Source organism: Calonectris borealis, chromosome 1 (genome assembly GCF_964195595.1).
Source record: "Calonectris borealis chromosome 1, bCalBor7.hap1.2, whole genome shotgun sequence".
Taxonomy (NCBI): domain Eukaryota; kingdom Metazoa; phylum Chordata; class Aves; order Procellariiformes; family Procellariidae; genus Calonectris; species Calonectris borealis.
Genome location: NC_134312.1, coordinates 17,886,154 through 17,909,211, shown reverse-complemented (window position 1 = coordinate 17,909,211; position 23,058 = coordinate 17,886,154). Strand labels below are relative to the sequence as shown.

Here is a 23,058-nt window from a genome sequence, read left to right as displayed (position 1 = left end):
TACTGTCAGAATCAGAAATGTGGAGCATATGATTAAATCAGTGACAAATCATCCATGACAAAAATTCCACTTACTCTTAAGTGACTCATTTAAGGCCAAAGATAGGAACTATGCAAACAAATTGCAAATTGGAATATAGCTTATTCTAGTAAAACTTTCTATCCTGTGATGCAGCTGAGCTTTCCTTCTACATTCAGGATCAAGCAAAGACAGTTTTGACAAAGAAAATTTAAATTTTAACACTATTTCAAATGAAACCTCTGCTTCTAGGCTAAATATAAACAATTACTTGTAGGACTCACTGAACTAAGAAGTCATTCTTTGAAAATTAGAGAAAGGAGGAATAACGTTTTGTTTTGGTAAGTTTCAAGACAAATCAGTTTTATTCCTGACGCTATTCTGCAAAGAACATATATTTCCTTTAATTACAGATAGCTTGGGCTGTCATGTAATTCCAAACAATAATGTACATATCCTATGGGACTGGGTTTCAAAGGACTGCTCTTTCTAGAAGAAAATCTCAGCACTGGACATTGAAGCAAAAATGTACACCAAGGAGAAAACATCTTTGTTTTACAACATAACACTTATTTGAAACAGATCCTCTGACTAATTCTCCATAATACAGGATTTGGGAGTGAATACCTCCCTACATTCTTGAATGCTGAACACAGATTAAATAATTATTTATGTTCCTCTGTCAGAGCCTTATCCTCTCTGGGTGCTCTTTTTACACCTGGATTGTCTGCTGGGCCTACAGAATCTTCGGCAATGCTCCTTCTCCCAATATATATGATAAAAAGCATTTAACACTAGTTTTTATACCTTTTGCAAGTTGTTTCTCAAACTCGCTTTTAGAAGCACTTCCATGCATTTAGTATTGCATAGAATGTAGCAGTATAGAAGTACAGGTGTGAAGGTTTCAAACTTGGAAATCGTTGTCTTGTAAAAATCTATTTGACTATATATGTCTACCCCATAGTTTGCAACACTTTAAATCAAGGCATCAGAAGAAATTCACCCCCAACCAAGACTTTGAGAGTACCAAGGAAATGTACTTGCACTTATATTTGAAACTTGTCCTCTTTTTAATGTCTAATTAACCATTAAACTATTTGTCATTCGTTGAAATGTTACATTCTCCCTAGTCAAAGCATAATTTCAATTTATTATCATTATACTAACTCTTTCCCCTTGTAGATTTCCCAAGGAATTAGATGTCCTAGTTATAAGCTGGAGAACATGCTCCCCAGCACAGGATTCTACAAAGGAGTTTTAATGCCACCTACAAATCAGACACACATACTGCAAAAATATCCTTGCTTCAATATAATTAACATTTTCTCAAAATTCCAGAACAATTATTTTGAAAGTGAGCAGTTGTAAAACATTCTTATCACAGACATGATCAATTGCTAAAAATGCGAGTGCAGAATTAAGTTTAACCTATTGATTCAGAGCTGAAATTAGCCAGATCCAAGAGCAGTATTTGTAAAAACTTGTCTATAAACCCTGTCCCAGACTGAAAGGATACCTTCTGAAGCAACACTTTGAACCCCAATTGCTACTCTTTCAGTTGTCTCATTATTTTACATAATACTGTGACCAATAAGTATCAAAATATGTATAAAACCCCATAGATTTTAGACCAAAAATATCTCCATTTGATAGCACTAGCCAACTGTCACTTCTGCTTAGGAGACACCATTTATTTTTTTGCAGAAACATTGTTGGGTTAGAATATCTTATTATGAAGGGATAATGTGGTATGTAAATGCTTCAAATTTACATAATTCATTTCATTTTGGAAGAATTTGTTTTATCTGGTTTACTACAATATTCAGATATACATTTCTTCTCTCTGAAGAAGAGAAAGTTTAAAGCAATTATTCGAAAAGAAATCTTAGGACAGTATCCTTTTACTGCAGTAGATTTAAAGATTCTTCATATTCCATAAATATTTCATGGGGCATTCTACAAAGAAAACATGCCATTAATTTACCAGCTTTCTAACCCCACGAGCTATTACTAGAGCTATTACCCATTACACCTAAAACACACGAGGGGAAACAATCAAGTCTACAAGTATTTTTCTTGAAACTACAAGCTCATCATTCTATCAGTTACAAATAAATAAAAAATAAGTCAAGAAATATTAAAGGAGTTCAAAATTTCTCTGTATGCATTATTCATTTTTGATACAGCTGTTATTTCATTGAGATTACAGTAAACGGCTACATGAAGTGATGGCCTGCATGAACAACTCCACGATAGATATGATAAACTAGATTTACATGTTTTATGTTCCTATAACACAAATTCCTTGGATAATTTAACTATACAAAGCTGGAAAATTCTTTCAAAAGCACAGATTCATGGAACTGCAGCTCCCCCAACAGCACGTTACAATACAGGCAGTACATATAGAAAATAGCTTTAATAGAGGGCTTGTTATTACTATGGCAACCACAGCAACTGGTTTCCAAAATGAATAATAGCTCTGTTAGGCACTTCATTAAATTTTTTTTCAAGCAAACACTGCCCTTAATCTTCCAATGGAACAAAGAGTTATTCTGAATGCATGCAGAAAATAGAAAATAAAGTCCAATCCAATGTTCTTAATACAGGGTAAGACCCTTTTCAGGACCTTTGCTAGAAAAGAGCAGGAAAGTACACCTTGTCCACGATTTCAAGTAGAAAGTTGGAGAAGCAGAAGTAGATGAGGTTGGTGTTAGAAAGTATGAGAAAGCAAGTGAACAGAAGATTAGGAAAACTAAGGCAAAAGGATGATTAATAAAACCACTAAGAAAGAATTGCAACAAGTGAAGCCAACAATGTAAATTATGAAAATAAGTAATGAGAACAACTATGCCAGCAGAAGATTTTAAATGGCGTTATAGTTTTTCATAGTTCTCCTGCAACATTCAATTTCTGTGCATCATCAACTGTTTTTATTTTTACCTTAAAGCCATTCAAACAGTCTCTAACAAACTTTCCAAATAGAACTAAGGTCTCTCTCTATACGGAAATAGAGAAAACAGGAAATGCCACTTAAAGTACCAGTTAATTACAGGAGACAATTTCCCCACTTATTTAGAAATAACAGAAAGTATTTATTTCTCCTGTTTGGGGAGAAGATGGAATTTTGCAGTCTGTTGACAAATCACAAGAAAAATCCAGTTTTTAAGTGAACAGCCAAGTAATAATTATTGACTTTTGGACAATGTCAGCTGTGTTCCATCCCCCCATATCTTTTTTTTTTTTTAAAAACATTCATATGCATTCGGAACAAATAACCAAGGCATAAATTCACTTATTATAATATTAAAGCTTCATGTTATTAAGAAAAGACTCCTACAATATGAAATAAACAAACAGACTTTAAAAAAAAAACTATTGCAATATCTACATTCAAAAATGTAATCTAACTGACATTGGTCCTTCATGTGAAACTATAGTACAAGAAAGGCACAACTGAAATAATCAGGATTAATAGATACATGTCTAGATTATTGAGCCACAAAATTCATGCAATTATTCACAAGAGCTATTACTAGAGAGCTTCCCCCAATAATAAAAAAAAACCAAACCCAGTAAGTCTACCTACAATGTATGTTTATTTACCACGTAAGTAAAGCAAAGACTTCTTTTCTTTTTAAAATTTCCTTCAATATCTTTGGCTTAGGAGGAAAGCTGCTGATACACTCCATGATGTATAGAATAAGGAGGATCCTGATCAGGCAAAGAATTTCACATGGAATACACCTAACAAGCTACAGTTGTATTCTTGCATCACTTCCTCCATATGCATTGGGAAAGTCAAATAAAAAAGCAGGCAATCTTGCAAAATGAATGAATTTACTTGGTCATCCAAAGTAGTTTAGAGATTGCCTTTCAACTACTGAATTTGGCTTTTTCTGTTCATATTAACATAGCAAAGTCTGTGCCACTTTCAGGCATCTGATATTTTAGTATTTCCTGCCTCTAAGAAGAGCTAATGTCTGCTGATCAAATCAAAGTGGGAAGACTACTGTGACTGTAGTGCATTTCTCCTAAATGTTTCATGGACTGGGAAAGACAGGAAACAAAGCTGAATTTCCTTCAGGGAGGTGGAGACTCTGATCTTAGCTCACAGTTCACAAAAAAAGAAAAAATGCTAGTATGTACAATGAGAAATCCTTTTACTCTCATTTTAATTGTCAGCATTAACCAAGAACCAACACCTAGCTGTCAGAGAACCTCATCTATACCTAAACTGAACATAGTATTTCCAATACAATCACTGGAGTAAAGACTCATAATTACAACAGTAAGTGCTACAATTTTTTTAAGCATTCAGGATAGGGTTTAAAAGCTTTTCCCTGATTTCCCACCTCTATTACATGAAATTCCTGTAAAAGGCTACCTCTAATCCAAGTAAGGTTTTCTCAGTTAACTGCAAATATGCATCCCACCTCCAGAGTAGATGTCCGTTATTGCTAAAACACATGTGAAGGCATATCTAACCAATCATCAGTATCAGGAAGGCAGCATAGGACAAACATACACAGAGAAATATGCTCCACTGTGATTACCTTCCCAGGCAATAACTGCTTTATATATATTTTTATAAATATCTTCCAGTTCTGGACTTTCTTCTAAATATAAAAGCAAGATTCAAAATTCGGAAGTACAGTTTCATAGAAAACACTTCGCATATTTAAGCTTTCTTCCATGTACTTCTCAAACTCAAACTACTACAATGGTTCTACCTTTAATTTATACCAGCCTCTGTTCCAGCCTGAGCTGGCAAACATAACTATCTTAATAGGCATTAGGTTTTCATATTGAAAAAGCACTGCACATAGTAAAAAATTTTAAATGCAAAACTTGATTGCAAGAAAATATAAGTATTTTTTTAAAGGAATTCTTCAGTTACATCTTGCAATCAGGAAAATTAATAACAATTCTTTCTTCTAGGCACTTTCTAAACCTGAACTATTAAGTGATAATTTCAAAGGATGCTTCTTTAGAGCTATGTTTGAAGCTAACACACTTGATTGCAAAACAATTTCCAGGTATACCGCCTAAAAAAAATCAGATTATAATCTGTTTGTATGTGTGAAGAATGCTATCCTGCAAAGGAGACATATTTAACAGACTGTACTGATGTTTCAGAAAGTATTTGCAAGATCAGGGAATTCTTATGAAAATTTCACGCTATAATTTAGGTTCTGGTTCCTTTCACCATCAAAAAAAGCTGGAATCAGAGGGACAAAGCATCAACCCATTTTCTGGAGATGACAGTTAATTCCTATAATAAGGCAAAACATTTGCAGAAAGATTAATATGACAATTTCTCTATGGATGCAGAAATTCAAGTCGCTGCAAATGAAGTAACTAACTGTGAATTAAGTTTCTATTTTACAGTGGAAGAGATGGTGGCAAGAAAACATACAGGATGAATTATACTTTATTGAGTCTTGGTAAACTGACTTACAAGCAGGATGTGCCACTCATTACAACATGTAAATTGCTTATCTTGATGTTCAAAAGCTTCAGGGCCCATACAAAGTTCAAAGTTCTCAATAGCCTTGTTGGTGACATTCCTAGTAAGTTCCTCCCCTGCTGTGCCATCTGCACAATGGTGCAGGACGCAGGTGAGGCTGCTCCCTCGGAGAGTCTATGAGCTACCACAGGGAACACTGAACTTCTCACCCAAGTCTCTTTTAATATGATAATGCAGATTGCACATAGTGTCTGTGTAAGTTCAGCTTTCATGACGCTATCAGGAGAGAAAGAGAGACAGCACACTGAAGAAAAATAAATTTAAAAAAAAAACCAACAAAAAAAGGAAACAGAAAAAGTGCAAGAATACTTCATCATATAGTACCGTTCTTTCTCCCAGCTTATCCAGAGTAAAATATCCCTCTGAATCGTGCTGTTCACCGCATGGCTGAGGCTTAAAGATGATTTTTGAACAGCTGATCACGAATCAATACAATAAGGGGTATATGATCTCCTAAAAACTCTGCTAAAACTTTACCCAACATGAAAAAACTTTGAATTAATGAATTTTGCAATTTGTACTAGAATGCTGTCTAATTCTTTTTTTTTTTTTTTTCCTTTTCAATGATCAATTAATGGTAACTACCAAGGTAATTTTGTGTGTACACAGGAATTTGGATGATGATTTTGGGTGTGGGTTTTTTTTTTTAAAAACAGTAATCCCTTAGCATCAGCTGAAGTTACAGTCCTGCTGTAATGCTCTACATCCAAATCCATTGGGAAAAGAATTAGTTCAGAACTCCACAACTTGCTGAAAGGAACCTACTCCTAACATGGGAGTTTTAAAGACTGTATTAAGAGCACATTTCTTTTTGAGTGGTGTTCAGATCAACGGTTTTAACCTAGAATGCTCTCTGTGGACTTCAGCACAAAAAGAAACAGTTTTACTCTCTGTGCTATGCTGCTGCAATTGATATTAATAAAAATAAGATAAGAGCTCCTCGATTTATAGGCAACTATTTCCTGAAAGAAATCCAGAACCTCAGAACTAGGGCTATTCCGAGTAGTCCACAATGTCGCATATCCGTTCATTAATCAAGTCATATTTGAATACCAAAGCTCCTGACCAAAAAAAAAAAGGCAAAGGTTTACGGTACAGGCTCTTTCTTCAGAACTGAGAAAAAGGGAAGATTATTTGGTTTGTTAATAGGATCTGCAGCTGCTCAGTCTTTTTTTTTTTGCAATAAAAACTTAGTTCAGTGATAGGTAGTGTTTGGAACTTGGAACAGGAATCTTTGCTTAAGTCAAAATTAACAAATCCTTGCTAAAAGAAAACAATGAAATCTACATTTTTTTCTACTTGAAGGTATTGATACCAACTACAGTTCTTCTGTAAGGCCTTTGACACAGTCCCCCACAACATTCTTGCCACTAAATTGGAGGGATTTGGGTTTAATGGATGGACTGTTAGATGGATAAGGAATTAGCTGGATGGCCGCTTCCAGAGAATTACAGTCAATGGCTCAATTCCGAGTGGAAACCAGTAACGAATGGTGTCCCTCAGGGGTCCATACTGGGACCAATACTATTTAATATCTTCATCAATGGCATAGACCAGTGGGATTGAGCACACCCTCAGCAAGTCTGCAGATGACACCAAGCTCAGTGGTGCAGTTGATTCACAAGAGGGAAGGGATGCCATCCAGAGAGACCTTGATAGGCTTGAGGAGTGGGCCCATGTGAACATCATGAGGTTCAACAAGGCCAAGTGCAAGGTCCTGCACCTGGCTCGGGGCAACCCCTGGCATCAATACAGGCTGGGGGATGAAGGGATTGAGAGCAGCCCTGCCAAGAAGGACTTGGGGGTACTGGTGGACGAAAAGCTGGACACAAGCCAGCAATGTGCGCTCGCAGCCCAGAAGGCCAACCGTATCCTGGGCTGCATCAAAAGAAGTGTGGCCAGCAGGTCGAGGGAGGTGACTCTGCCCTCTGCTCTGCTCTGGTGAGACCCCACCTGGAGCACTGCATCCAGCTCTGGGTTCCTCAGCACAAGACAGACATGGACATGCTAGAGTGAGTCTAGAGGAGGGCTGCAAAGATGATCAGGGGGATGGAACACCTCTTCTATGAAGAAAGGCTGAGAGAGTTGGTGTTGTTCAGCCTGCAGAAGAGAAGGCTCTGGGGAGACCTTATCGTGGCCTTTCAGTACTTCAAGGGGGCTTATAAGGAAGACTGAGAGACACATTTTACCAAAGCCTGTACCAACAGGACAAGGGGCAACAGTTTTAAACTGAAAGAGGGTAGGCTTAGACTGGACATAAGGAAGAAACTTTTTTACAATGTGGGTGATGAGACCCTGGAACAGGTCTCCCAGAGAAGTTGTGGATGCCCCATCTCTGGAAGCGTTCAAGGTCAACCTGATCTATTGACAGATGTCAACTAGGTGATCTTTGAAGGTTCCTTCTGACCCAAACCATTCTATGATTCTACGATACTAATTGTTGACCATTCACTTCCAGAAAATATTTCTTGGTTGAGTAGTTTTCATCAAGTAAGTACAATCAAAACATAAACATTTAATATGTCCCAAAGAATACCAGAAATGTATAACAATGACATTGTGTAATGCAGTAGCGATCTCTCTTGGGACCAGATGATACTTGCAATTCAAATTGCATTAACCTGTATGATGCCAGACAACTGGTGTCTGATACTGTATGTTCATCAAACAATGCTAAACATAAAAACTAATATTATAGAGTCTGCATTAAATTGCAGTCAAGTTGGATACTGAAAAATGTATTTTTGCTTTTTTATTACCATATATTCTCATGTCTGACTGAAAAAAAAACAAATTTACATAATCTTTGGTCTTAATGTGAGAGCAAAAGAAAGTATAACTGTAAAGCCTTTCACTACAATCAGGAACTGTTTAAAGGTCAGGACATCTAAAATTTTACAACTATGTGTACGAGAGACACAGATGAGACTGATGCATTACTTATTGATGTTTTCAGATCAATCAAATGGAAAAAGATACGACTAGCACAGTTCTAAACGTTATAAGGCAGATGTATATGGCTTCTATATCTGTACCAATGTATCCTAAAGTGAAAATGATAGTTATTTGCTTTTTCCTAGTTAGACTAGAATATTACATGGAGTAACAAAAATGAACCAATGTTCATTTTAAAGGAACATGGACTTTTTTAATATGATTAAAGTGTTTGCTCTATATTTTTCTCTAGCCATGGGTGTAAAATTGAAACTGTGTAACTGAAAAAGCATAAGATATAAATGACTCAGATTAAACTACAAGTGTCATAATACAAAGGGGTTTTATTCTGGTTTGCTTGCATGGATAATCTTGAAGGTACAGTTGAAGGAAGGGAAGGAGCTACAATTACTATCATATTTATTGAGTACCTTCAATATCACTCTGTGCCATAACCAGTCTCTGATCATGGAATTCTTCCAACTTCCCATGATTCATTTTTGACAGATACATTTTAAGAAAAGTTTGCTAGCTATATACCCAGCATCAACAGTATAGCAAATAACTTCTACAACTTTGTTGTAACTTTTGCAACCTAAGTTTTCTTTCTAAATTTCATTTAGAAAATAAAATTAATTTCATTTCTGAAAAACCACCCTAGAATTCTACTATAATGCGTAGAGGCAACCAGCTATTGTTATGAGATAATATGAGATTACACCCTTTGTTATTATAAAAATTACAGAAATTACACTTCCTGCTTTTTTTTCATTGAAAAAATGTAAATTTAGCAAAAAAAAAATTTTCCTCTAATATATATGCTAACAACATTAGCTGCCTTTCAGGAGTTACAGTCCCAAATTACTAAATTAATTATTTTAACTGGTATTTTGAATACTAGGAAATAGGGGCAAAAAAGGGGAACTGAAAAAAAAAAACAATCACAAAACACTGAAAAACTGAGATCAGAGAAGGTACTGAAAACAGAGAGGAAAAACTGGAAGAAAACAAAAAGTTTACGAAAAAAAATATTTAAAGACTGATCCAATATATAGTAAACTAGTTAAAAATGTCAACACTTACTATGTAATGCATTGACGAGTATGTCAATCAAGTATCTTTACAAAACAAGAGAAATACATCCTCCGGAGACAAACTATGCAAAATCCTCTCAAAATTGTTTCAAGAACCTATTATCACCTAGTTACAATGAAAAATAATAAATTAATACCTTTAAATTGAAATATGCCACTAAGCAGTAATCAGAATAAATGCTGATTACCTGAAACCACAAGTTATGAGACCAAGCCATAGAAAATAGGAAGACAAAATATTAATCCTGCAAAAAACAATTAATATAAGGAATCATTTATGGATATTGAGCACTGATTTCTTTCAGAAGATTTTTAATTTAAAAAAAAGATGTTCCAAAGCCTACTGGTAAAGTACTGAGCTTTTTTTATCAGTCTTGTTTATTAGCTGAAAAGGCAAGCATGTTTTGCAGATAACAAGCTAACTAGAACAGAACAGGAATCAGAGAGGACACCTTTCAGTGATAATAGCTGGAAAAGATAGACATGACTAATGGCACGTCACATGAAGCAGCGGTAGGACACATGTTGTCCACTTTATACTATATATTAACGAACTGGAAGAAGAATAAGCATTAATGTGATCAGCTACAGATAATTCAAAACTGGAGGGGGCAATAAAATTCTAGATGACATGGATGGACTAGGAGCATAGAGATAAATCGCTATGCAGTTCAGTGCAGATAAATTAATGAGGCTGGGAACAAAATTAATCAAGTTCATTTCAATTAATGCATTTTGTAAAGTTATTGAAACTTTTCAATAACATCAGTTTGACAAACAGTTTTAAAGGACATAACAGATTGCTGTTACAGACTACTATATTTATGAACAATAAATAAAAGAAAATTACTATATTTAATCAGGTTTAATACACATCTAGAATGTATAAACAACTGTAAGCACAAATAGGAAAATCCTACTTTTCAAGTTGCTGCAACAATACAGATGACCACTGTAAAAAAAAAGGGGGAAAAAAAGACACATCTAATAAGTTTTCTTTCTAAATTTCATTTCTAGAGAACCAACCTAGAACTCTCTTATTATAGTACACAGAGGCAACCAGCTATTGTTATGAGATAATCTGAGATTACACCATTTGTAATTCCTGTAAAATTATGGAATTAATTTTTGCCATCAGATTAATCAAAGGTTCAGCTATTCTTTGTATGTTCTGTAAGACTTCACAACATTATCTACTAATTCTATAGCAAAGGACTGACTAAGAGACTCATCAACTTGTGGTGCTCTCTGCAAAGGTTTTCTCTTTAGAGATTTTTTTTAGAATGAGTACGAGAAATAGATGAGTTTAAAAAAAAGTGCAAAGAACCAGAGCTTTTGAAGGTGAATATAGGATACAGCAATATGAGTAAACTAAGATAGGAATGCTTTACCATTTTCATGGGTGCTTTCACTGGGCCTTCTATTATTTTTACCAAGGTAGTATGCTAAAATTTCAATACGTTATTTTGTTCAACTTGGAATACGTCGTGATTAAGTAGAAAGAAAAGTCACCTTGACACACAGAACAACTTTACATCTTCAGAAATTAGTTACGTTGACTTTGAAAAACTTGATATACACGTGCTATGTTGCATAACAGTAGCATTATAATGTTATGAAGCTTTATTAAATGAAGAGAACACAGTACACCAAGCTGACTGTTGGTTATTGTTTGATTTACTTAAACATATTTCTGACATCCAATTACATACTCATTAGCTCTATGTGTGTAAAAAAAGCTGAAAATTAGTTGATTTGAAGATAGGGAGTTAAGGAAGCGCTTTAATAAGCTAGTCTTTAAATTGATATTACAAAACCCATCATACATCTGCTATGCTGAGGTTACAAGTATGAGATAACTTGTTTGTTGTTATAAGTCAGTCTGATTTTATCAACATAGTTTGCTTACGTTGTGTTTGCACAGGAAACAGCTCCCTAAAACATTGTACAAGACTGCTTAAAAACAGAAGTCTAACAAATTTAATAGAATTAAACTTAAATTGGAAACCGGATAGACATAGCAGTACTGTCCCTCTTAAATATGTAAACAGTGATCTGTTGAAGGAAAGAGAAACTTCTCAGACACTCTCCCTACACTTTGTTAAAATCCCATCCCCTCCTCTCCTCTTGAGGCAACCAATTGGCTGCAAAAGATTCTGCAAGCACAGAGCCTATCTTCATTCAGTAACCCAAGGTCCATTACAAGGAAAGACAAGGTCTGAAATGAAGTAAATCTACATCAAATTGACTCCAAGGCAAGCACAAGCATAAGCTGATTGCACAAAACAACTAGCATAAATTGTTCTCTCTGAATAACCTGGCATGCAGTACCAGGAATGGGAGGCTATACAGACATATAGGCCCTACAGTATACTCTGCAGTTGTCTACTAAACACAGCTGTACTGCTACCTCCGCTCCTATCCTGCTTCCTGAATTTGTACCCAGTATACCTCAATATGATCTAATTGACGAGAATCAGTCCTCAAGTCCTTCTCCAACCAAAACTGCTTCTTACAACAGGCTCCTTCTACCAGCCCACATTCTTGCTGTAACATGGTTCAGCTTGTTTAGCAGCTTTCATTTTGTAATTTTAACTTTATGATATCATCTCCCCATTCTTTGCATTATATTACTACTTGAAGGTGTATTGTCAGGGCTCTTGAATACCTCTCTCCTGCAGCACAAATCATATACCTATAAGTGACATTTCTATAGGAACTGGGTCTTTTTTTCATATAGCTAACTACTCTTGACATCCAATTCACATTATATTTTCCCCATTTATATTAGAGGTAACAACAGCATAGCAATAGTCAAATAAAAAGTCCCAAATGGAAATAAGGCATATTATTGGCATCTGTTTATCATGCAAACAACAAAAATGACTGCAGGACAGAAGTAAAGTGTGTTAGGAGGGCTTAAGGGAAGACTCAGAACAACTACAAGGGCAACTATAAGTTACAAGAGTGAGTTTATTAGTTCAGCCCTACACAACATTAGAAAATGAGTTAAGGGCACTTTTGAGCCATGGAAATAGGCTCTTTATTCATAAATAAAAGTTAAGTAATCTAAAAGAATTAATTCTTTTATATTCCAATAATTCTGGGTTTGGTTTGTTTCCTTCCTTTCCCTAGTTTGCGTTCTCAGATTGTGCCTTGCTCTAATAACTATTTGTGTATGTAAGCATCTGCTGGATAAAACTGTACACAGAAACTTTGAGAATGGTTCTGTCATTATATATTTATGTAATATTTACCAATGGATTCACCTCCCAAGTGCAGACTATACCTGGGATATTATTTTGCTCAGTGTATAATTTGGTGGGGTTGATAGAACCTACCTATTTCCACAACTTCACCATACCCAAGCTATCGACCAAACCCAACTCCAAAATCTATTAGTGGACTTCAATTGCTAAAATAATCTTCACTTCCAAATTTATAGGCATAATCCATCTTTTTGAGAGTTTTCTCCTGAAAGAACACACTATTTCACAACCTGTAGTTAACACACAAGACTAACATTGCATTTTACATTGTCTTTATAGGATAATCGTTACTCAAGTGTGACTGAAAGGATTTCAAGGCCGTTTGTATTCCTTTGTGTTCTTAGTCTATGTTGATTTCTCACATTATAAAAGAAAAGCCTTGAGTTGAAAATGTGCATGCCATTGTTTCAGTTCCACAGATTAACTTATTTTTATATTGCTTTGAAAGGACTTGTCACATCATCTCTTTCAACAATATGCAAAACTATATCAAGAAAACAAAGTCAACAGAAATACTTTACTTCTGCTACTACTTCCAAGCAAAACCAATACTACTACATGCAGAAATGAACAGAAATATTTACTAAAACGTCTCCAAGACTACTACCCACTAATTCAATTCATCATGACAAACAAAACCTAACTCTCTGTGGATCTAACACAAAACAAAAGACTCACACATACCACAACATCACACACAAACACACACAAAGAGAATGAGCCAGCTGCAACAGAATAGCTACCTGTCCCTTCATTATTCTCTACAAATCTGAGGTTGGAGCCTGTTACCTAGTTCTACCTTAGTCCATCTTCAGTATTACTCTGAAGACAAAAAAAAAAAACCAAACACCACACACAAAAAAAACCACAAAAACAAAAAAAAACACTACACCACACCACACATAGACCACCACACACAACCCACAACAGTCTCCCAGGCTACTACTGTCAAGATACCTTTTTAAACAATCTTCATTGTAACACGGCGCTAAGCCAAACAACTTCCAAAAATGCATACACACATGCACACATCAGATTCTGATGAACTGTACGTATGGTCATAGGCATACACACACTTTCCCTAATATATAGAGATAATGTAGTCCGAGCACTACCATCACATATGATCTACTACTAATAGCTTCATGATCATCAAGATTTGCGTGTCGCCAATAATGAGCTCATTTCTTTCACTACAAAAAAATCATGAATTATTTATAGATTTATTAGGAAATGCTACTGAATATATCCCAGATACAAAATTCAAATTATTTCTATCAAAAAAATCAAAACTGGACTTAAAATTCTAATTCACAGAACTTCAAATTCTGCACTCATTAGTTTGTACAGCAAGAGAAAGAACAAGCTTCCTACAAACAGACATAGAAAAGGCATTATTTCGTGATATCTACAAGAAAGACTATTGAGACCTTACTAGATATAAGAGCAACATACTAAAGTTTTGTATTTCTAAGTATATTTCTGTGTGAGATTCAGGAAGTTCAACAGGGAAAAAAACAAATCCAGTTTGTTTAAATAACATTGACTAAACTCTCACCACAGTCAGGGTGACTGCACTCCTAATAAGAGTGAAAATTTAATTTCACTCCCTTCCAAAATATTTTACTTTAATCCCTAAATTTGGTTTACTGGGAAAGTATTCCCATCTAATTAGACAGCAAAAGTAAAATGGATAGGTTTAAATTAAACTTTGTCTTCCCTCTGACTTTGTAACCTTATGTAACAAAGATTTCTACCATTACAACATTCTTAAAAGTTATATGAGTTTTCATGTCAAGTCACAATCACACAGCTCATAACATCTGCTAGACAAAGGGAGAAAAAGTGATATTTGATTATCATTTTCAAGCTTATATAAAATGTGTAACTTGTTTTAACACCCCAGAGTTTATTCACAGTTGCATTTTATAAGAATGTCCTATAACTCACTGAAGTGTTAAGTCTCATCTAGTTAGTATTGTTTCCATAGTTCTCCTTTACTAGCATCAATGTCACAAGAAGACACAGCACAGAAAGAAACAGAAAAAGAAAAAGCAGCAAGCCACAATTTAGACCATATTATACTGAAGAAGTCGCATGACAATTACAGGACAGGACAGGAAAGCGTCAATTCAAGAAGTTTCTACTTCCTTCCATAAGAGTTTCCTGCAGATATCTTCCAGAATGGTGTAACTCAAAGTCGATTTTGTTTATTAATTATTTTGACATAACCTCCTACTTCTAAGTGACTAGCCAACTTCTCTAAATGCAGTGTACTATTTCTACTTACTCCATATTTTCACTTGGGATACAAAGCCATTTGATTCTGCGGTACTCTCAGCACTTGTATTTACTATTCAGCAGTTAAAATCCAGTGCACAAAGGCAACAGTCAAGTTATCTGACAATACATTTGTTTTCACATTAACATGTTGTCAGCATTCACAGATGAGACACAGAACTACTGTATCAGTCTGTGAACATGAACAATGCTCACTGAGTAGACAAGCAGTGATACTTCCACGCCTCATCGTTTTTCACATTCATATTTCTAAGCGTGAGAATCATTCTTATACTGCATGCTGTTCCATTATGAGGCATTAACACTAAACACAACTAATTATACTTTGTTTCTTCTCCAGAGATTAGTCCAGTAGGAAGAAATAATGTGAGAAAGAAAAGAACAAGAAGCCATTTAACACTCTACGTATTAGTAGGATGTATGTAAATTGCGTATTAAAAGCATGAATACTACAAGCATTCAATTATATTCTGTCTGTCTTAGATCAATTCTAAATGTTGAAAGGATTAGATCCTAATCAAACCATCAGGCAGAACAGTACATCAAACAAGAAAACTGTATAGTTAAAGAATAATTTAGATGTAATTCATAGCTCCTGTAAGAAATACTCACCAAGATCTGTATTGGGGCCAGCAAGTAGCTGCTTAAATTTGTCTAATCGGGATGCTTCTCTTTCAGTTAATGCAGGAGTAATTGAGGTATTATAGTCTGCCACTCCACTCACCGAGGGAGGTGTGGAAGTTTGTGGAAGGGACTGTGATCTCTGTATGGAAGAATTTTCACTAGCATTATCTGAAGGGAAAAAGAAGCATAACAGTTAGCCTCAACTAGTGAGAAGGCTACTAATAACTTGAATTTAATTTGTAAATTTAAAATAGAATTATGTTTTGGAGAAATGTAAGCCCAAGTATAGCACAAGTTTAGACTTCAGATGACTTGGACTTAGCAGGAGGAGCATTCCTCTTCCAAGCAGCATTCCACAATTAAAACACATCAATTAGAAATCATACTAACAGCAAGGCTAATTGATTTCTAAAATCTCTGTGCTACTGAAAGCTCTTTCTATCCCCCTCACCATTCTAAAATAAAATTAAAAAAAAAAAAAGAACTGGGAAATCATTGTAATTGGTTACTTTAAAGTTTATACATAAAACACAGACCAGATCACGTGAGGATGGACTTCCCAGTCCACATGCATGGTTTTCTCCAGTTTTTCAACACACTTTATACAGCAGCATTTTAATAACAATTTTTCACAGTAGTAGGAATACTACTAATTGCATAATTCTTGGTGCAGTTAACCATTAAAATACATTCAATAGTGCAACTTCCTTGCAAAACTGATATATTAAGGCTGAAAACAAAAAAGTTTAATTATTCTTCCCTCATCCATGTATTTCTCACACACATGCTTTAATGCTTATTCATGCTTTATTCAGTGTAGTGGCATGCAGCATCTCCCTCAAATAAATCAATATTGATTAATATTTTCCTGTGGTATTAAGAAAAGGTTGGGAAGGGGTTAATGTCTTAAAGGGCAAATTTATAACCCTCCTCATTTAATTTTCAACATCTTTTTCATTTTTTAACATACCTGATGAACTCGATGTATGACCTTCACTGACTGATTTAACAAGCCTGTTATCACCACATGTAATTGAGGTTAGCTCTGCAGATTCTACTTGTTTTTCTTCCTGTAGATGTTCTTCCTGAAATTTATGCTGTTCCTGTAACTTGCTGTGATTCTGAATTACTTTGTGAGCCGTTTCCATGACCACTTCCGTATTTAAGTTTTCAGCAGCTATTGCTAATAGTTCATCATCATCATCCCCAAGATCCCAAGCATCACTTGTGTTACTTTCAAATTCTTGGAAGGTGCTGACTTTCTTTAGTTTCACTGGAGTTGTAGGTGCTTTTGAACCTGGTTTTAACAAGCTGTTCAAAAACAAATAAAGAATATTTAGAGAAGCAGTAATGGAGTAAGCAAAACACTACGGATAGGGCCAAAAAACAAAAGTCCATGCTTGACATTACATAGGTAGCAAACATTTATCTCCCTCCACTCATGTTACTGTTACACCCACCCATGATAACATACAGCTGAATATGTCTGAGAACAAGAGCAGGTAAAAGCTGACTCTTCATGGTTTTGAACAGAAGCTGAACAAATCTTTCCTTCCCCGTCTTAAAAAAAACAAACAAACAAACAAAAAAAAAAAACAAAAAAAAAAAGACACCACCACCTCCACACCCCCTCCAAAAAAAAAAGACCAACCCCAAAGTCAAATAAAATGACTACTACTAGAATAGTTTATAAGATAGACAGGACACATGGCACTTCCCTTGCTTCATGAACTTCTGCAGAGATTTCAGACCTTTCAATGCAATTGCTGCATAACAACACAGGAGCTGTAATCAAGTAATCAAGTCATCAGGTCTACTCCTAAGTCATCATGAGCAATCACGGAATACAATCACTGTCATAAACAAATCAAGTCTCATCTTAAAACTCATTCGATCTATCATTCCTCCCCATTCAGGCACTCCAGCACAAATTTGCTTCAGAATTTTTCTCTTCTCATAGGCTATCTAACTCATAGGATATTTCCTCTAGTTATTAAGTGTACCCTGACAAGCTCCTAACCTTTTGTCAATACGCCGTGTAAGAGGGATGAACCAAGTATCCCTCCCCAGCTTGGCACTTGTTCTCACTTACAGTAATGCAGAGCAATCACATCTCCTTTCAGATTTCAGCTAAATAAGGCTTAAGTTGAAAAAGTTTCCCAGTCTACTCTTAAAAAAAAAAAACAGAAGTTACTGCCATTAACTTGCTCTTTCTCACCATCCCTGTCTTTCCATCTGTGCTAGTTTAACTTTCTTCTGTTAAGACAAAGCAGCCAGAATTGGAAATCGGAAAAAGTTCTCTCACAGTCTTCATACAACGTAGTAATGTTTCTGTTATGCGTTACCAGGAATATCTTTCTTAACAGGTGCTACAACACTAACACTTCCGCCCAACTTGTCATCATTGTCTAAAACAGCAAGGTCTTTCTCCTATTCTGTCATCATTTCAAGCAATAAGCTTCTAGTTTTTATTACTGGGTATCTCTTTATAACTCCACATTTTGAACCAATTCATCCTATTCCTTTTTCTTCAGTCCTCAACATCACACATTTCATAGAATCATAGAATAGTTTCGGTTGGAAGGGACCTTTAAAGGCCACCTAGTCCAACTGCCCTGCAGTGAGCCATTTCAACTGCCTTCAACTCTGTATCATCTGAAAATTAACTAGCACATGTTTATTTCTTGTGCCATTTCAAACCAGCCCCTGAAAAAATCCACTAGAAGTATGACCTCCTTCCAAGCCAATACTTTTCCTTCTAACATTATTTTTTGTCCCTGATGCTTTGGGCCGTTCATTTCATTGGTCATACAATTTTCCCAAAATTCTCACATACACCAATGTTTTAACAGCAATACTGGTTTCAAAGCATCTGTGAAATCTACCAACAAACCAGAAACAACTTTGACCTTGACAAAGCTTAAAACAAACTGTCTTTCAAATAAAAAAAAAAAGACAATAAAGCAAAATATAAAAAGCAGAAGCTGGCAGAATGCAGCATTTTACTAAACACGTCAGCCATAAGGAGAGGAAAATCATTCACTTGCATTAGTTGTGGGTTATCAGAATGAAATTTATTTGGTTACTAATGATGTTTAAGATAACGTTGCCACTTTCATGTACATTGTGTTCTGCTATCCAATAACCATGATCTAAGGCAATAAACTCTTAAATCACTGTAAATTCTACTCTACCTGCTGCCTTCTCACCTACAAGCAAAATGCCCACCTTTGCCTTAAAATGATCTACACCACAACCTGACTCTTTTCTCTTATAGATAGACAAATAAAGGCAATCCATCAACAGAAAGATGCATGCAGGAAAGCCGCTTACACCTGAGTTGTAAACTTCATCTGCTAAATTAAGATCAGTATTTACCATATAATTTCCAATTTATAAGGCACTGCAAACAGATAATAAAAGTTGGCAATCTACGTTAGTTAAGAACTGAGCAGCTGATTTGTTGCTCCTGATATGGTAAGCACTAGGAAGTCACAAAAGAGAAGTTAGAACAGAGAAGTCAAGATTATTATAAAAACTGAAAAAGGAAGATTAACAATAAGCTTTATAGCCAACAGGGGAAAAAAAAGAGGAGAGAAGGCAGAGGAGTTCCAAATTACCTGGGATACTTAAAAATTAGGTTAACTTACGTTCCATGCAATAATGGATCAAAAGGTGGATGCTGAGCTCCATACACATGTTGAATACTAAAGGAAAAGAGAGAGAATTATCACAAAAATAATAAAAAATTTGGGGTTTTTCTGTGCATTAAATAAATAGTCAATAATAAACAGAACTGAAATGTTCCAACAGTTTTCCATTTCAAAAAATCCCACATACCACTAAAAATAATAAAGCTGAAATTGAAATATATGCTAAAAATCATAGACTTGCCAAACAGGAGCTCTTTTTGAGGCCTAAGCTAACTTAGGCTGACTTATTTTTCTGACCAGGAATTAAAACAAGAAAAAAGTTAACTCCATAATGAGAATCTACGTGGCTTTTAAATTCTTTCTCTTTTCTGGTTTATCATTTCTTCATTTATTTCTTGCAAAAAAATAAAAATTCTCAAAGAAACATCTGCAAAGATTGAATCTTCTATGTACCCTTGTCACCCAAAATCCAAGCAGTCAATTCTTAACCACTGCTAAAAGTACAAGGCTGATAAATTTAAAGAAAAATACAAAAGATGGCATGCTAGAGAATAAAAGGCATGGGACTATTAAAAACAAATGCTTTGAAGTAAATAAGCTTCCAAACACAGATTTATTCACTACAGTCTCTAACATTATAAAACAGCATGTTAGTGTGTGAATAATAAAACTCTCTACAAACTAAAAGTTCATTTCCTCCCAGTTTTCAGCTCTAAAATTATTTTTATAAGTAGAAAAACTCCACAGAAAACACATCAAGATTTACATGTGGCTTCATAATGGAAATTATTACTACAAAACTCTCTGATTGCAAGAGAGGCAAATCATATGCAACATTAACATCTACCTAAACGTGTACCAAAAACCACATAAAAGGAGACAAACATGCCCCCCTGACAAATCAAAACCAATCTCCAGACCATAAATATAAATAAGTCCAACCTTAGTAAACCTGAGATAGAACCAAGCCAAAAAGACTGCAGTCATAACAAATTTTGAGAGGCTTAGAGTTATACTACAGGGGCAGTATTAACAGTAGTGAAATTATCCCTAGAAACAACTGAGGGCGGTGGTTTATAAACTCTATCAACTTTTATGTGATTCCATGCAAATCAAAAAGTCAGTCCACCACCAGTTTTTCTACATGACTGTACGCCATATGCTCCATGGCCAAGTCTCTGAGCTCTCCTGCTCTATGCTCACATGAGGGTCAGGTGTCACTTTCCATTTTGGCATACAGACAGAATCTGCCTTTTCCTTCCAACACTCTATGAATGACCATGATGGGAATCCACCCAAATATAAAGGAACAACAATCCTCCCCACGTTATTAAAAAAAAAAACAAAACCCAAAACCAAAGCACATTCTCCACAGTGTCCTCATTTTTCCACATGCCTGCAAATTAACTAACTGCAACTATTCATAGACCCTGTGTAATCGAGGGGGGTCAAAAGTGTTTTACCCCCAAAGGACTCAGCAAAGCTACAAAATAAGAAGTTCAGAGAGACAAGAATTGGACTGAAAGAGTTAGTTTATAACTAGAGAAACAAAACCACTACCAGTTAGTGCTTATGGGTAACTGAGAATGGAAGTAGTTAAACGATGAGCAGGACTATTTTGCTACACTCAGGTAAATGGTATGAAGTGTAGAGTTACTGTTCTCTGAGAACCAAGAATATGCATCATTCTTACAAAAAGAACGTAAGAAACTGAATTACTCTACTGTGAGAACAGTTTAGGGATGGGAGCAGAGAATGTTTTTTCTAAATAATCATCTGAACATGCGTTCCCAGCCTGATGTAATGGTCAAAAGAGTTAATGTGACTTTGGGGATGTATTCCCTGGAAAATTTTGAATGGGAAAATGTGTTTGTAGCTCTTAGCAATGATACAACACTGGGTCTGCTGTTCCCACTTCAGGAAGAAAGTTTAGAAATTTATGATATTTTGAAATATCAAGCAGAAGCTAAAATATGGCTATATGCCTATAAAGTGCAGTTTCCTGTGTAATATTTCAATATATCATAACATATACCAAGTCACAAAACTTCATAACTTGTATCATTACTAAATAGGTGCTTCCATACAAAATTTTTCAGGGAAAACATCCCCAAAATCACGTTAACTCTTTTGACCATGACATCAGGCTGGGAGCACACACTCAGATAGTTATTTAACAACTTTTCTGATAGAAGTTATAACTAGCGCTCACCGAGACCACCAGCCATCTTCCATCGCTCCCTGGAGGCGCCCGACTCTGAAACACTCCGGGCACCGAGCTAACAAGAGAGAACCGAGGGAGGGACGGAGAGGCCCTACGCCAACCTCCCGGCTACGAGCAGCGGCCGACCGGACGCGCTCCCTGCAGAGGGCACAGGACCGACGAGGATCCACTGACCTCAGCGGCCGAGCCGGCAGGAACACGGTGCTGGGGAGACAACGAAGCGGGACGGGCTCCGCGGCGCCGGCGGGGCTGGGCAGAACCGCTCCCCGCGGCCCGGCACCACCGGGCTGGAGGCTCGCCCCGACGCCCTGCGCTCCAGCCGCGGAGAGCCTCCGCCCGCGGGCCCCGACCTGCCCGCGGCCTCTCTCACCTGCCCGGCACCTTCGCGCCACTCCGCTTCCAGAACTGCTTCCTGCCCCCGTCGCTCGCCATGGCGGCCGTCACCTCATTCCCCTCCCCGCGGCGCGGCTCGCGGCCCCGACCCGCTCCCTCAGGCTTCACTCCCCCCCATTCCTTTCCACAAGAACGGGACTGAGCGCCGCCATCTTGGGACCAGGAAACAAGCGCGCTCCTCATTCGCCCCCCAAGGCGGCCAGGAGGTTCCAGCCAACCAGAAGTGAGAGTGCTGCCGGGTTGTTCAGATTGGCCCAATCGCAGCGAGGGAGTGTTGGGCGGCGGGTGGGGAGGGACCGTGGGGCAGAGCGCGGCCGCGGTGGCGGTCGGTCTGCCCTTCCCGTCATGGCGGCGGGGCCGCGTCCAGCCCCGCCTGCCTGGGCAGGTCGTCGTAGGGGTGGGCAGAGAGGCGGCGAGAAAGCAGCTGGAAGCGGCGGTGGCCGGGCGGCCGGCGCCGGAAGCCTTGGCCGGGCCCTGTCGCCGCTGCGTAAACCGGCGCCAGGGAGCCTCTCGCTTCCCTTCCCTGGCCCTGTCGTGGTGCGTAAGGTGCCAGCCTGTGACAGTGCAGAGACCCACTCTTGGGTCCTGGCTGTAGGTAACTAAAGTATTCCTATAAAGTCAGTTTTTACTTCATGGCACTCCGGGTATGATGTTTTCAGGCTTTAATCCTTTGTTATTTAACCATAAAGAGTAATTTGGAGTACCCTTTAAGAAGAAACGCAAAACTTGCCATGTGAATGGAAGGAGACATTAATTGAAGATAAGAGGACAGATTTCAATCAAATGAGATCTAACACCGTTTTATAACAAAATACATCCTATATTTTCCACTCTATTTTTTTCCAATTATTTGCAATTATTTACCCAGTTACATTGGTGGGTGAGAGAGGGGGTGCTCTAATCTTTCTCAGCTTTAAAGTTCTCCTGAAGATTGGACTCATCCAATCATTGTATCCACTTCATTTATTTGCTTTGAGATGATACAAGATTGAGGATCTTTATATCTATTTGAGTTCTC

At 36.9% G+C, this 23,058-nt stretch overlaps 1 protein-coding gene across 9 annotated transcripts in view; it reads right to left on the bottom strand.

Moving 5' to 3' along the window:
- The window catches only part of TBC1D22A (TBC1 domain family member 22A), a 184,999-nt gene extending 162,775 nt beyond the window's left edge, over nt 1-22,224 (bottom strand). For 8 of the 9 annotated variants that reach the window (XR_012673024.1, XR_012673023.1, XM_075146097.1 and 5 more), the window contains exons 1-4: nt 22,018-22,224; nt 19,421-19,477; nt 16,741-17,081; nt 15,759-15,938 (exon numbers count right to left, since the gene is read on the bottom strand). Coding sequence is in view for 7 of the 9 variants with exons in the window: in XM_075146097.1 (XP_075002198.1) it covers nt 15,759-15,938; nt 16,741-17,081; nt 19,421-19,477; nt 22,018-22,223 (784 nt within the window). In the remaining 2 variants the exon portion in view is untranslated. The remainder of the gene's footprint in view (nt 1-15,758; nt 15,939-16,740; nt 17,082-19,420; nt 19,478-22,017) is intronic. The other variant, XM_075146104.1, reaches the window with a different exon arrangement.
- Nucleotides 22,225-23,058: the final 834 nt, after the last annotated feature.